This window comes from Pseudophryne corroboree, chromosome 6 (genome assembly GCF_028390025.1).
Source record: "Pseudophryne corroboree isolate aPseCor3 chromosome 6, aPseCor3.hap2, whole genome shotgun sequence".
NCBI lineage: Eukaryota > Metazoa > Chordata > Amphibia > Anura > Myobatrachidae > Pseudophryne > Pseudophryne corroboree.
The window spans coordinates 556,842,139-556,857,912 of NC_086449.1; the positions used below are offsets into that span (position 1 = coordinate 556,842,139).

At 43.8% G+C, this 15,774-nt stretch overlaps 1 protein-coding gene across 1 annotated transcript in view; it reads right to left on the reverse strand.

Moving 5' to 3' along the window:
• The window catches only part of LOC134934622 (dynein axonemal heavy chain 3-like), a 1,803,147-nt gene that overhangs the window by 10,507 nt on the left and 1,776,866 nt on the right, over nt 1–15,774 (reverse strand). The window contains exons 75-77 of the mRNA XM_063930015.1: nt 13,555–13,653; nt 12,641–12,823; nt 263–355 (exon numbers count right to left, since the gene is read on the reverse strand). Coding sequence (XP_063786085.1) covers nt 263–355; nt 12,641–12,823; nt 13,555–13,653 — 375 coding nt within the window. The remainder of the gene's footprint in view (nt 1–262; nt 356–12,640; nt 12,824–13,554; nt 13,654–15,774) is intronic.

The following is a 15,774-nucleotide window of genomic DNA, read 5'->3' on the forward strand; positions in this document are numbered from 1 at the left end:
AATTAGGATGTTTAAAGCTGTTGCTACAAGGATTCTTAATTCACATAGAAGGGTTTATAGACCAAAGGTCATGAATCTGCTTGAATTTTCATAAAATGTCGTTTTTTTTTCTATCTATCACTAAAGTGTTCTATGTATTTAGATGTAAGTACTGTTGCAGCAAGCCAGATATATCTAGATGTGTATTGTCTCTTTGCATGCTTCAGTTGGATGACAGTGCAGATTAGATTGTTTTGTTTTACAGTTACTGATAGGACCTCACCTTGAAGAAGCTCAGTCTTTGTAAGAGATCTGTAATATAGCCACCTAGAGGCTTCAGTGACGGATATGATCTGGCTGCCCACACTGAAGGAACCTGAGAGTAGAATAAAATAACAGAAAATCATAAAATTCTGAGAAAATAAATTAACACTTTATACAAGTGGTTCATAACCTTGGTGTTATTGTGACCCATCTGCCAGCACAGATGCCTCATTATGTACTTTTTATGTGAGATTCCAATTTTAAATAAAAAAAAGATAATGTGCAGCATTTGTACATCTGTGTGCAACCGAGTGTAAATCTGTGTAAATATGGCTCTGACGAGAGCAGCCGCTGCTCTTCCCCACGCCAGGTTCCGTTGTGCTTCAGCTGCGAAGTTGTACGTTTGTAAAACAAATTCCTGTGCAATTAAAGTCCCAGTCTAGCATCTCTAATACACTGTGAGTGGCTTTTCATTGGTTTTGCAATGCAAATAAGATGCAAAATTTGAAAGAAAAGTACGGTACGCTACACCTCAGTTGTGCTGGGTGTCTCGCGCCGTAAGGCGTACAGATGCCCAGTAGGTGAAGACATATCTGTAGTGGACAAAAAATTGGATCATTAATATTAATTAAATCCCTTAATAGACTGTTGAGCCATCTTCGGTGATCAGTGTGGCCTGTATGTGCTGTTATTTTGAGTTTATCTAATGTCTGGTAATGTGCAGGACAGATGCAGCATCAAAAAGCATGTTAGAATAAGGCTTCAAGAACTGACCATACATGGTTATATGTGATTTCCACCTATAGCAGCCTCTTCTGTTATATAAGATGATATAGCTCACTGGTTCTCATTCGTCCCCAAGACTTGACATGTGGAAGTAGAAGCTTATCTCAAAACCTGACTTTATTGTAGCACAAAAAAGTATAGGAGACAATAAGGCAGGTATGTAGATGAAGGCAACATTCTCACAGTAAAGCAGAAGGGAGTGTACAGATGGAGCCACGGTTATCTTGGCTTCTTTGCTGCATCTAGGCACACCATGGGTTATTAGCATAAGCCCTTCATCTATTGTTCTCAGCTGCAATACAATACAGAGAGAACAATACATCAGGGGATTCAATCATTACAGCAGGGGATTAAATCTCACTGTCCTGGCTAAATTAATCCTATTAAAGGCCAAGATAAAGGTGGCTCCATCTGTATCTCTCCAAGATGAGGTTGGAGGTCAAATTTCACCATAGGCAGTGATGAAATGGATCCAAGGAGAATCAGTATTTGATATATTGCATGGCAGGTGGCAAGCAAGCTAGGACAGTATCTGAAGCAATAATAATGGCAGGCAGCAAGGCAGACAAGGTCATTATCCAAAGCATAGTCAAAACCAAATAACAGTTTGGAGCGGAAACAAGCTGGAATCCTGGACTCCCTGCCCTATAAGGAGGAGAGCCAGTCAGGAGGCTGCCAGTGAGACAAGTCCCTTCTGGAGGATTTGCTGCTGTGCTACTGTGCTGTATATCCAGCTGCTTGCAGGTTGCCCTAGCACCCAAACCACCACCCAAGCATGTAGTTGGCAGTAGAGTGCATCTGCTCCTGCCATTCCTAATAGAAAGTTACTATCCTTGTGCCAGTATTTTAGCTGGCAACATGCTCTCGGCTGGACACAAATACAAACTCACACAGAAGCTGTGCCGAAATCAGCTGCTACCAAGCTGGCCATATGAGGGGTGTGCAATAAGTTTCTGGATGCACAAATAGTATTATATTCAAAAATAAAGTGAACATTCCATTATTTCAAAGTATTCGCAGGAGAAGTCTATGCAAAGTTGCATGTGCTCAAACCACTTGGTGAAGCAGCTGGACTAGTCCGAAGCAGGTATGTCTTCTACATGCTGTATGAATCTCTCCACTGCAGCTTCTGGTGACTCAAAATGAATCCCATGTATCTTGCACTTGATTTGTGGGAACCCAAAGAATTCACAGGGGCAAGGTCAAGACTGTACGGCAGATGACGAAGAGCTTCTGGATGCATTCATGGGATATAAAATTCACCACTTCCCTGGACTTTTGGGCAGGGGCATTGTCATGACGAAGAAGGGCACCATGAGCGCAAGTTCTTGGACAATGCCTGGAAATGGCTTCCAGCACTTGAGGCAGGCATTGGTTGGCATACCAATCCCCAGTGATGATGCACTGCAGTGTGAATGGTACAGTAGCTACGTGAATGGTACAGTAGCTTGTTGGCAACAAAAACAGACAGCATCTGCTTGGCCACGCTGCGCTCATGTCAGAATTTGTGTGGTGGCGCACTTCCAACTGGTATACACTGGCCCGACTATTATTTGGTCTCGGGGGTTGAATCTGTAAATCCAGGATTTATCACCACTGATGATCTCCCAAAGCTGGCCAGCATTTTGTACCATCAAGTCAGCTGAGCCTCCTTCTGCTCTCAAGTCAGCTGATGGGACAGAAATCTTGCTCAGGCCAAGCTTTTGTGGAGTATGAAGTTGATGGTTCTCAATTAGATGCCTATCTTCTGTAACTGGGCCACAGTCACTCAGGCGTACACCTCAACTATGGCCTGCATGGCAGCAACGTTGTCCTCAGTGATGTCGACTACAGGTTGACTGCATTGTCCTCATCTTCCAGGGATCGTCTCCCGTGCAAACCACTCAAACACATTGGTTTAGGATGGTGCTTCCTTCACAAATGCAGATTGCAGTTGGTCAAAACTCTGCTGCTGGCGCAGACCATTCTTGTCGCCATAGAAGATCATGGCTCTCAAGTTGCTTCTGCTGTGCTCCATAATGAGTTTGTGAAGGAAGCAAACATGCTGACTTTTTCGGTATGTAGTGCTGCTTATATACGGTTCTGTGCCTTGACTTTCCAAAGAACTTTAGTTACAAATTAAAACCAGACTGTCAGATTTGGCTACTCTACTCTGGATATCACAATCCCGCAGCACATACTTCAGCCCACTTTTGCTGATGAGTTTTTAGTTTATTTTTGACATCACCTTAGACACAGATTATTCGCTAAAACTGGTTTTCTCTTTAAACCATTCTGTACCGAATTATAGGCAATTAAAGAAGCTCAGCACTTTTCTTTATAACCCTGACCATAATTTGTATATAGTAAATTAACACAGGATCTACATGGAAGCACCCATTTCAATATGTTTTTTTGTCCCTTTTTACCCAGGTGTTTTCATTTTGTGCCTTCTACCTTTGCCTGTACACACACAGGGCCAGATTTATCATGACTTGGAGAGTGATAAATTGCACGGTGAAAAAGAGGTCTATTTACTAAGCCTTGGATGGAGATAAAGTGCATGGAGATAAAGTACCAGCCAATCAACTCCAAACGGCCATGTCACAGGCTGTGTTTGAAAAATGACAGTTAGGAGCTGTTTGGCTGATACTTTATCTCCAGCGACTTTATCTCCATCCAAGGCTTAGTAAGTAGACCCCAAAGTATCAACCAACCAGCTCCTAACTGTCATTTTCAAACACAGCCTGTGACATGGAAGTTAGGAGCTGATTGGTTGGTACTTTATTATCGTGCTATTTATAACTCTCCAAGGCTTGATAAATGGAGACCTTAGCTTAGAGATCAAATTCCCATCTGTACACTGAAATACACTAGATACAACTCCCTGCAGTTAATCCTCTTATATTGTATTGGCTATAAATGTGACCATTATGTTATAAATCTGGAGTTTTTACAGAAAAGTATCTTAATATCCTTTACCGTTGATTCTGGTGACCAAACAATAATATTTTTTTAATGTTACACTTCCTAACCGTGATGGTTTAATAAAATATTATACTTAACCTTTAGCCACTAATAAAGCCTTTTAAATAAATTATTTTATTTTGAAAATGAACTATGGATCACATAGTGACTTCACACAGCCACCGTTGCCCGCCCCCCCCTGCGCGGTCCGGGCACGCCCGTGTTACCCGGACCACTCCCCCAAAATGGCGGCAAAATGCCGCCGGCCTGCCCTCTCCTGCCCAGCGACCGCCTCTGCTTGTCAATCAGGCAGAGGTGATTGCTGGATTGAGATGGCCATCGGCGCATGTGGCGCATGTGCAGTTCAGACCTGATCGGCTGCTGTGCGAAAACGCACAGAAGCGATCAGGTCTGAATTAGGCCCACTGTCCATAGCTACTAAAATTCATACACGTTGCAACCATTTTGGGGGCTTGTAACTGCCTGCGACTCTGATCCCATTCGCCACCAAAAGGGCTCTAGCGTCTCAGTTCTGTCGGTCAGTCTGCGCATCCGATGGTTGTGTCTTCGTACACAAGCGGAGGATCTGAGGCATTACAATACAAATCCTGGCAGCTGTGATGTTTGCATATTTTCACACAGCTGCTGAGTACAAATCTGCAGCTGTGATGGCATGGGTAGATCTCTTAATCAGGTCCTTAATCTGAGATATGTTGGCATTGTGGATATCTGAACACCACAAGACTTGTGACACTCAAACTTTTTTTTAGAATTCGGTGTGGATTATTAGATCTACACTGAAAAGGTCTACAGTCAATAAGTCTACCACTGATGGTAGACATGCATTAGGTCGACAGGGTCAAAAAGTCAACAGGGTCAGAAGGTCGACATACACTTGGTAGACAGCAGGAAAGGTCAACAGGCTCACAATGTTTTTTTTGGATGTTTTGTCACTTTTCTGCCCCAAACAAGCCCCATTAGTGTACTGTGTCCCCTTGCATGGTGAGCGACTTCAGGCATGGTGCCTCGCTGCGCTTGGCGCAGGTTACTATTCCCAATCATAGTCCACGTGGATGGTAAACTATGAAAAAGTTGAAAAAATAAAACAAAGAAACTTGTGTCTATATAGAAACATAGAATTTAAGGGTAGATAAGAACCACTTGGCCGATCTAGTCTGCCCCTTTTTTTTATCCTTTAGGTAATCTCAACCCTTTTTGAACCTTAATTCTTTGTAAGGATATTCACAGGGCCGGTGCAAGGTCTCGCTGCACCCTAGGCAAATGTTCAGCCTAGTGCCTCCTAACCTGCAAACCCCCACTGCCACCTCTTGAAGGGGAGATGCAGGTGGCCACTAGGTGGGCTGGAGTGAATTGCATCATTATACATATACAGAGAAAAGGGACAACGCTCAAGAACTTTTAAAGTTTAGTGACTTTGTTCACAATATACTTTCACTTAAAAAGTCCTTGAGTGCCGTCTATTCTTTATATGATCTTTATAATACTGTATATGGGGTCTGGTGGGGATATTTAATTGGGGTTGGGTATGGGATGCCTCCGGCCACAAAAGAGACAGCAGCATCCTGATCACCATAATACCAAAATGTGAATGAAATTAATTAACCTTACCCCTTAGCTTAACCCTCCCTCCCCCCAGCCTAACCATAACCCTCGCCATCATACTAACATTCAGGATGCTGGCTGTCTGGATTCTGAATGCAACATCCCGTCCGCCGGTATACACTCCTTTAATTGTATGTGTATACGTACATATATATGTATGCTCCTTATTGTGTTCCATCCCACCATCTGTAAGTTCATTACTAACGCGCATACAGACACATCCTTCAGTTTTTTGCTAGATTAATTCAGTGGTGCCCTCCAGTGGCTGGCGCCCCTAGGCAGCCGCCTAAAGCTGCCTAATGGTAGAGCCGGCCCTGGATATTCATATGCCTATCCCAAGCATGTTTAAAATGCTCTACAGTCTTAGCCTCTACCACCTCTGATGGGAGGCTATTCCACTTATCCACTACCCTTTCTGTGAAGTAATTTCTCCTTAAATTTCCCCTGAACCTGCCTCCCTCCAGTTTCAATGTATGTCCTCGAGTTCTAATACTTCTCTTCCTTTGAAGAACTTTTCCCTCCTGAACTTTGTTAAAACCCATGGTATATTTGAAAGTTTCTATCATGTTCCCCCTTTCCCTTCTCTCCTCCAAACTATACATGTTAAGATCTTTTAGCCTCTCCGGGTAAGTTTTGTGATGTATGTCATGCACCATTTTAGTTGCCCTTCTTTGTAAACTCTCTAATGCACAGGTTCTCAAACTCGGTCCTCAGGACCCCACACGGTACATGTTTTGCAGGACTCCTCACAGAATCGCAAGTGAGATAATTAGCTCCACCTGTGGACCTTTTAAACTGTATCAGTGAGTAATTAATACACCTGTGCACTTGCTGGGTTACCTGCAAAACATGCATTGTGTGGGGTCCTGAGGACCGAGTTTGAGAGCCTATGCTCTAATGTATTTATATGGTCTCCAGAACTGGACACGGTACTCCAGATGAGGCCGTACCAATGACCTATATTGTGGCATTATTACTACTTTTTTCTACTGATTCCTCTTGCTATGCAACCAAGCATCTGACTTGTCTTTCTCATTGCTTTGTTGCATTGCTTTCCTGCCTTTAAGTCACTTGAAATTGTGGGGGTCATTCCGAGTTGATCGCTAGCTGAAAATGTTCGCTGTGCAGCGATGATGCAAAAAAAATGGCACTTCTGCGCATGCGTATGTGACGCAATGCACACGCACAACGTACTTTCCCAATGACTGATGTATTTTTACACAAGGTCTAACGAAGCTTTTCAGTCGCACTGCTGGCCGCAGAGTGATTGACATGAAGTGGGTGTTTCTGGGTGTCAACTGACCGTTTTCAGGGAGTGCTCAAAAAAACGCAGGCGTGCCAGGAAAAACGCAGGCGTGGCTGGCCGAACGCAGGGCGTGTTTCTGACGTCAAAACAGGAACTGAACAGTCTGCAGTGATCGCAAGCGCTGAGTAGGTCTGGAGCTACTGTAAAACTGCACAATTTTTTTTTGTAGCCGCTCTGCGATCCTTTCGTTTGCACTTCTGCTAAGCTGAGATACACTCCCAGAGGGCAGCGGATTAGCGTTTGCACGACTGCTAAAAACTGCTAGCGAGCGAACAACTCGGAATGACCCCCAGTGACTCCTAAATCCCTTTCCTCCTCAGTAGTTTCCATTATAGTACCCTTGATACTATATTTAGCCTTTGGGTTTTTGAGACCCAACTGCATGATTTTGCATTTTTTAGCATTAAACTGTAGTTGCCACGTTCTTGACATAGATGTATGCATGTATATATATATATATATATATATATATATCTCATAGGTGCCGATTTATGATTTTGCTGGTGGGTGCTCGGCGGGATCGGGAATGAATGGGGCGACCGGGGCAGTGACTAATGCCCATTACACATTATGCAACACACAATAATGCCCATTAAACATTATGCAACACACAATAATGCCCATTACACATTATGCTACACACTGTAATGTCCATTATGCAATCTGCCACACACTGTAATGTCAATTACATATTATGCCACATACAGTTATGGCCCTGACACCATTTTATACCCCACACACAATAATGCCCCTTACAAATGATGCCACACAGTAAGGCTTCTAATTACTTTTAAATTACCTGCCTGTTGTCAGGGGTTTCATGCTCTGGGTCCCATGCTTGCTGGGGGCTCCTGCGCGTTGCCAGGGGTTCATGTGCATTGGCAGGGATCTCTGGCACGTTGCCAGGGTTTCATGTGCGTTGCAAGGGGTTTCATGTGCGTTGCCAGGGGCTTAATGCGTGTTTCCAGGGGTCTCCTGCACATTGCCAGCAAAGTATGGGAGGGTGGGTGCGGGTGGGCATCACTAAGTATACTGTGCTGCTAGTATGCTGCTAGCCCAGGGGTAAACGCAGGATTTTACTGGTGGGGTTTCCATACATGATTGTTAGGAGTAAATGCAGGTTTTGTACGGGAGGGGTGGTGGGTGAGTTTCATACACCTTACATAGAACACATACATGTACACACTCAAACTCACAGCTACATGTACATACACATAGAACACATACAAACACACAAAGACAAACATATAACACACAAACACATAGAACACACGCACCTACACAGTGGCGGAACTAGCGAGCGGTAGGCCCAGGTGCGACAAAATGCTTTGGGCCCCCCCCATCCCATCCAAGTCCACCCCCTCACCCCTGGAGAGGATCTGGTGAGGGGGACCTGCTCAGGGACAGAGAAATTGATACCTAGCAACAGTGCCGTAACTAGACATATAATCACTGTGTGCAAGAAACGGCATGCAAAACAGGGGCAGTGCGCGCCGTTGGTGCGCGCAAAAATACATAGTGGCGTGGCTTCGTGGGGAAGGGGTGTGGCCACAAAATAATACCAATTCATAAAACGGTGCACAGTAGTTTCCATTATTCAAATTACGCCACACAGTAGCACCACTACACCAGGTAGAGACCCTTTTACACCTTACTGCGGACAGCGTCCCCTATTTACACATTACGGCAGACAGCGTCCCCCTTTTTGCACATAACGGCAGACAGCGTGCCCTTTTTACACATAGCGTCAGACAGCGTGCACTTTTTACACATAACGGCAGACAGCGTCCCCTTTTTACACATAACGGCAGACAGCGTGCCCTTGTTACACATAGCGGCAGACAGCGTACACTTTTTACACATAACAGCAGACAGCGTGCCCTTGTTAAACATAGTGGCAGACAGCGTACACTTTTTACACATAACGGCAGACAGCGTGCCCTTTTTACACATAACGGCAGACAGCGTCCCCTTTTTACACATTACGGCAGACAGCGTGCCCTTGTTACACATTATGGCAGACAGCGTCCCCCTTTTTACACATTACGACAGGCAGATTCCCCCTTTTTACACATTGCGGCAGGCAGATTACCTCTTTTTACACATCACATCAGGCAGATTCCCCCTTTTTACACATTGCGGCAAAGATTCCCCCTTTTTACACATTGCGGCAGGCAGATTCCCCCTTTTTACACATTACGTAAGGCAGATTCCCCCTTTTTACACATTGCGGCAGGCAGATTCCCCCTTTTTACACATTGCGGCAGGCAGATTCCTCCTTTTTACACATTGCGGCAAGCAGATTCCCCATTTTTACACATTGCAGCAGGCAGATTCCCCCTTTTTACACGTTGCGGCAGACAGTCCCCCTTTTTGCACAAAGAAAGAAAGAAAGAAAGAAAGAAAGAAAGAAAGAAAGAAAGAAAGAAAGAATTATACTTACCCATTCCGCTGCTCAGGCTCCTCGGTGCAGCTTCTGATCACGATTCCCGGGCAGGAGAGAAGGAGGAGGAGGGAGGTGGAGGAGGGAGCCGCAGCAGCGCTGTGTTATTGGTGGAGGCGCTGCTGCTGCTGTCCCTCTGCTTCACTATATACCTCGGAAGACAGCCTATAGTGAAGCAGAGGGACAGCAGCAGCAGCAGCGCCTCAACCAGTAGCAAAGCGCTGCTTCGGCTCCCTCCTCCACCTCCCTCCTCCTCCTTCTCCCCCGTACCGCTCCTCTCCTCTCCGTCCGGGCGGATGTGTGCTGCGGGCAGCGGTTGCCCACAGCACACAGCGGCATGTAATGAATCAGTTTGACTCATTACATGCTTTGGGCCCCTGAACAGGGGCGGGCCGCAGTGCAACGCACTGGTTGCACTGGCGGTAGTTCCGCCTCTGCACCTACATATACACATACATAGAACACAAACACACATACAAAGTAAACACATACACATAGACACACACATAACACATACACACAAACACATAGAACACACACACATAGAGCACAGACACACCTACATATACACACACATAGAGCTCATACATACACACATACATACAAACACATAAAGTATAGCCACACTTACATATGTGATGCCCTGACAGTATGCCCTATGCTGGTGCTGTAGCCGGGTGAGGTATGCTACCGCCGGGCTTGCAGGAGCTCACAAAGAAACATTTGGGTCCCCCGTGTGCGCTAAGCCCCTGCAGCCACTGCAGTGGATTGAGACACACTGGGGGCTGCGGAAGGGCTTCCATACAGTGCAGTGTAAAAAAAAACGTAAAATGCCCGCCGCCGGGGAGACAAATGTGACCTCTAGCGTCGGTCTCCTACTTGGCGGCGGCAAATTTTGGTGGATTTTTTTACACTGCAATGTAAGGAAGCCCTTCCGCAGCCCCCAGCGCGGCTCAATCCACTGCGGGGGCTAGCTTTACTGGGTGGCTGGTTCCATGGGTTCTCCTTCATGTCCGTGGGTGCTCGGGCCCGGGAGCACCCACGGAATCGGCGCCTATGATATATATATATATATATATGAAACACAACAGTATCTTTATCTTGCGCCAAGTTCAAAGCAGCACAACGGGAGAGGTCCCTGTTGGAGGACCTCAATAGCATACAGAATAAAAAACAGTTTCCCAAGTGCGCTAAATAAGACTGTATCTACAATGATTCTTCCAGTGTTGTTTCCATAAGTCAGAATTGAATACTGGAGAAGATTTGTATCTGGGAACCTGTAACGGACACCCCTCACCAAGATGGTCACCCAAACAAGAGGCCCAAGGCCAATTAGTAAAAAATTGTTTTAATAACACATGTTAAAACAAATACAGTTTTCACATAAAATTCCTCATATAGTGTTCACAAAGATGTGTTTAAAATGATGACAATAAAGGATAACCAGTATGTTCGTTGTGTGGTCTTTAACTCTAGATACTCCCTCACCTTTTTCAAGGTGCGAGCTTAAGAGGGAGTATCTTCACAAACTATGCTGGAAACTCCTGACTGACAAACCCAACGCGTTTCGTCTTATCGACTTCATCAGGGGTAACAAGGTTGTGTGTGGAGAATCACAACCTTGGATATAGTGATAAAAAGGGATTCTCTTAAGTTCGCTCCTGATAGGAACTTTCTTGGTGGTTCCTTTTAGGAATCCTAATGGTCCTAGATATAAAATTCTGCCTTAAAGATAATTATTCGAGACTCCTTTGTGGAGCTCCTTATAGGGACTATTGATTGAGGTTCCCTTTAAAAATACTGGCAGTCAGATTTTGACGCACTGCCTGAATAAGATATCCAGATCTTACAATCAGGACTATTTCTGATTCAGGTATTAGCCCGTATATAGAATACTTCTAGGAAAAAATACTTCAAAAAGTATAAAGCTGATTTAACAATCACAACGCAATGAAAACCTCCTCAGTAAAACTCACAGAATGGATCCTGAGAGATTCTGGCTGTGAATGGAAGTGGCAGAGTATATATATTAGACTTTTGTTAAATATATCTTTACAATAATCTTTTGGAATTCATCTTTGTGATGACTAATCTGAGTCCCAGCTAATAAACAGAAGAAGAACACCTGCTGTAAATGGAATATAAAAATAAATGACTCATCTCTAGGTGAGATTTATTATATTTGCCAATAATTATGATTTTAATATCCACTAGGCAAGTGTGACTTTTACATAATTTCAGACACAATTTGCATGGAGCAAACATTTTCCATTTCTACACATTATACAAGTTCTATGGGAAAATTAGGAAGAATACTGTTTTGCTTAGTTACTGATCTATTATATGGGCCTGATTTTGATGCAAAGCAGCAGCAAGTATAGATGGCCGCGGCAGCCAGATTAACTGCCTTATGCTAATGCCAGTGTCTGTATGGTCACATGCATATGCTCACGCCGCCCACTGTTTTGCCATATTGCCATCATCATTAGTAGTGAGACTGCCACCAATCCCATACTGTGTGCAAAATATCTGTCAGAAACAGGCACCTCTTCTACGTACTCTAGTGAGGTGCGGTGTGGTAAATGGCTGAGGAGACACGTACACATGCCTCAAACAAACACTAGTCTGGCTAGTCGCCCACGGCACTCCCATGAAACTTCCATGAGACAGATCTTGTCCATGTGTTTCCAAGGTAACCACTCAGTTTCTACCCAGAAACTCACACAGACGGAGAGATCAAGCCATGCACAATCTGGAGATATTCACGCCCGGCTCGGAATCTGGCCCTATATCTTTAATTTAAAGAATTTTTTTTTTATATATTTTATGTGGACATTAAAATATACCATTATGGATTTTTTTTATTAAACAAAATGATAAAACAAATGATAAAAATGATTTGCTTATAGCTTCTTCTTAGATGATATATTTTATGTCAACCTAAAATATCATTTTTTCATGACACTGAATATAGAGCTTGTTTCCATTTCTTTAACTTTAATAGATCCCATTGTATATTTCCCATATATGTATTAGTGAAGAGAAGAAACTGAAGGCCCTTTGATACAGAAAGAGGTAACAATATGTGTTTAAAACATAATTACCAAGTAGACAGGACTGGTCTCAGAGGAATGTGAAATGAGGAAGCCGAAGTGTGAAAAAGATTCTTTAGAATGTGGAGACAGAAAGATGAGTAATGAGAATCCTAATGCACTGTGTCAGCACTTGCATATTAATTCCTGAGGGTGAGCCATATTTTAAGACACACTTACAATAGCGCGCAAATGACTTACTTTACCAACAATCATGCTATTGAACAAATCATCAAGTTCATTTGACATCACAGATAGACCAGAAATGGCTTTGTTTAAATCTTGCAAGCTCATTCGAATGGTAGAGGTCAAGCTGTTATATCTCAATAGCTCATGAACAAGCACTGTGTTCATAGATTCTGTGTACTGAGTGGGATATAGCTTCTGAAAGAAGGAGGAAAACATTTTTGTTGGAAAAAACTTTAACGTCTCTAAAAACTTTAATTAAACTGCATACAGTACAAACAATACTCTTGCTGAGAACAAGACATTGCTTTATTGTTTTCCAATATTGTTATTATTATTATTATTATTATTATTATTATTATTCATTTGTAAGGCATAACAGTTTTCCCTGGAGCCTGTATATGCTATGGGGAACACAGAGCACACATGAAACACAATGGAATTAGCGTATGTGACGTTATGTATATCAATACCTAGGGGTCAACCAAATTACCTGAGAAGGGTGGCAGTTGCCATTGCAAAGGTGTGTAAACACTGGCAACAGCACCGAAACTCACACCCCTCGCAGTCCCTTCTAGTGCCCGCCTCGCACATTTTTGATTTTTGATCGCAGTTCTATGGGTCTACGAACAAAAATCACAGAGTCTGCAGTATTGTAAGTGTGGCATACAGCCGCATTTACTCACACTCACAAATACATCGCAGGTAATTGGATTGACACCTTGAAATTAACATGCACAGGTTCCTCAAAGTTTCACAAATGTTTATCTGTTTTCAAACAGGACATTGCAGATTTTCTAATTAAACAACTATATAGTTATTTCAAGAAAGCCCAATCTGATTTTTTATTTAAAAACAAAGAGACAATCTGGAAATAATGTACTGTTACAGTGATTCATACATATCATCCTGAAACACATAACTTGTACCTTGACTTCTTCCATGTTAAAATCCTCTGGTATTTTTGACAAAATGTCAACAATAAGTTCGTGTACAACTTCAGATGTTGATTTTCCACCTCTACTTGTCTAGACAGTATACAGATGACATTACATAGTTACATAAATACAGCACTTTGTAATATGCTCAGCCAAAACAATGTGGGCACGAAACAGATTTGTTCAAAAATAATAACATTTCAACAATTGCTGACAGGTATTTCCAATTCAGCACTGCAATTATATTCCTGTCTCCATCCATTCATATATATGTGTGTGTGATATATATATATATATATATATATATATATATATAGTGGTCGAAGTGGGGCGGTATACGGCGGTATGGTGTACCGCCACTTCTTCCACTGACCCGAAAATGAGCACATGAAAGTGCAGCAGGAGGCGAGGGAAGTGGCCATCCTGCTGCACATGGTGCTCCCCGTCCCTGCGCGGCAGCCGGCGGCTGTGTAGAGCACTGTAGTAGCTCACAGCCGCTCACCGCCGCCAGCCGTCCGCGCACGCCGCTCACCAGCCGCCCGCCACCCTGCCGCCCGCTACCAGCCACTAGCCGCCCGACGCTGCCAGCAGCCCACTGCTCACCGCTGCCAGCAACAAGTGAGGTAATGTTCCCCTGCTGTCACTGTTGTCACTCTCCCTGTCATAACTGTCATCACTCTCCCTGTCGTCACTGTCGTCACTCTCCCTGTCGTCACTCTCCCTGTCATCACTGTCGTCACTCTCCCTGTCGTCACTGTTGTCACTCTCCCTGTTGTCACTGTCTCTCCCTGTCGTCACTGTCTCTCTCCCTGTCGTCACTCTCTCTCCCTATCATCACTGTCTTTCTCCCTGTCGTCACTCTCTCTCCCTGTCATCACTGTCTCTCTGCTGTCATCACTGTCTCTCTCCCTGTTGTCACTCTCTCTCCCTGTCGTCACTCTCTCTCCCTGTCGTCACTGTCTCTCTCCCTGTCATCACTGTCGCTCTCCCTGTCGTCACTCTGGCTGTCCCTGCTGTCCCAATTTCAGCTCATTCAGTGTGCTACAATGTGAATTTTGGCTCATTCAGTGTGCTATAATGTGAATTTAGACTCATTTAGTGTGCTACAATGTGAATTTCGGCTCATTCAGTGTGCTACAATGTGAATTTCGGCTCATTCAGTGGCTATAATGTGAATTTCGGCTCATTCAGTGGCTATAATGTGAATTTCGGCTCGTACCGTGTGCTATAATGTGAATTTCAGCTCATTCAGTGTGCTACAATGTGAATTTCGGATCATTCAGTGTGCTACAATGTGAATTTCGGCTCATTCAGTGTGCTACAATGTGAATTTCGGCTCATTCAGTATGCTACAAGGTGAATTTCGGCTCATTCAGTGTGCTACAATGTGAATTTCGGCTCATTCAGCGTGCTACAATATGAGTTTCGGCTCATTCAGTGTGCTCCAATGTCAGTTTCGGCTCATTCAGTGTGCTACAATGTGAATTTTGGCTCATTTAGTGTGCTACAATGTCAGTTTCAGCTCATTCAGTGTGCTACAATGTGAATTTCGGCTCATTCAGTGTGCTACAATGTGAATTTCGGCTCATTCAGTGTGCTACAAGGTGAATTTCGGCTCATTCAGTGTTGTACAAGGTGAATTTCGGCTCATTCAGTGTGCTACAATGTGAATTTCGGCTCATTCGGTGTGCTACAAGGTGAATTTTGGCTCATTCAGTGTGCTACAAGGGGAATTTCGGTTCATTCAGTGTGCTACAATGTGAATTTCGGCTCATTTAGTGTGCTACAATGGGAATTTCGGCTCATTCAGTGTGCTGCAAGGTGAATTTTGGCTCATTTAGTATGCTACAAGGTGAATTTCGGCTCATTCATTGTGCTACAATATGAGTTTCGGCTCATTCAGTATGCTCCAATGTCAGTTTCGGCTCATTCAGTGTGCTACAAGGTGAATTTCGGCTCATTCAGTGTGCTACAATATGAGTTTCGGCTCATTCAGTGTGATCCAATGTCAGTTTCGGCTCATTCAGTGTGTTACAATGTGAATTTCGTCTCATTCAGTGTGCTACAATGTGAATTTCGTCTCATTCAGTGTGCTTCAATGTGAATTTCAGCTCGTACCGTGTGCTAGGTCGACAATGTTTAGGCCGACCATTATAGGTCAACAGTCACTAGGTCGAACTTTTTTATACTTAACAATCCACGTGGACTACG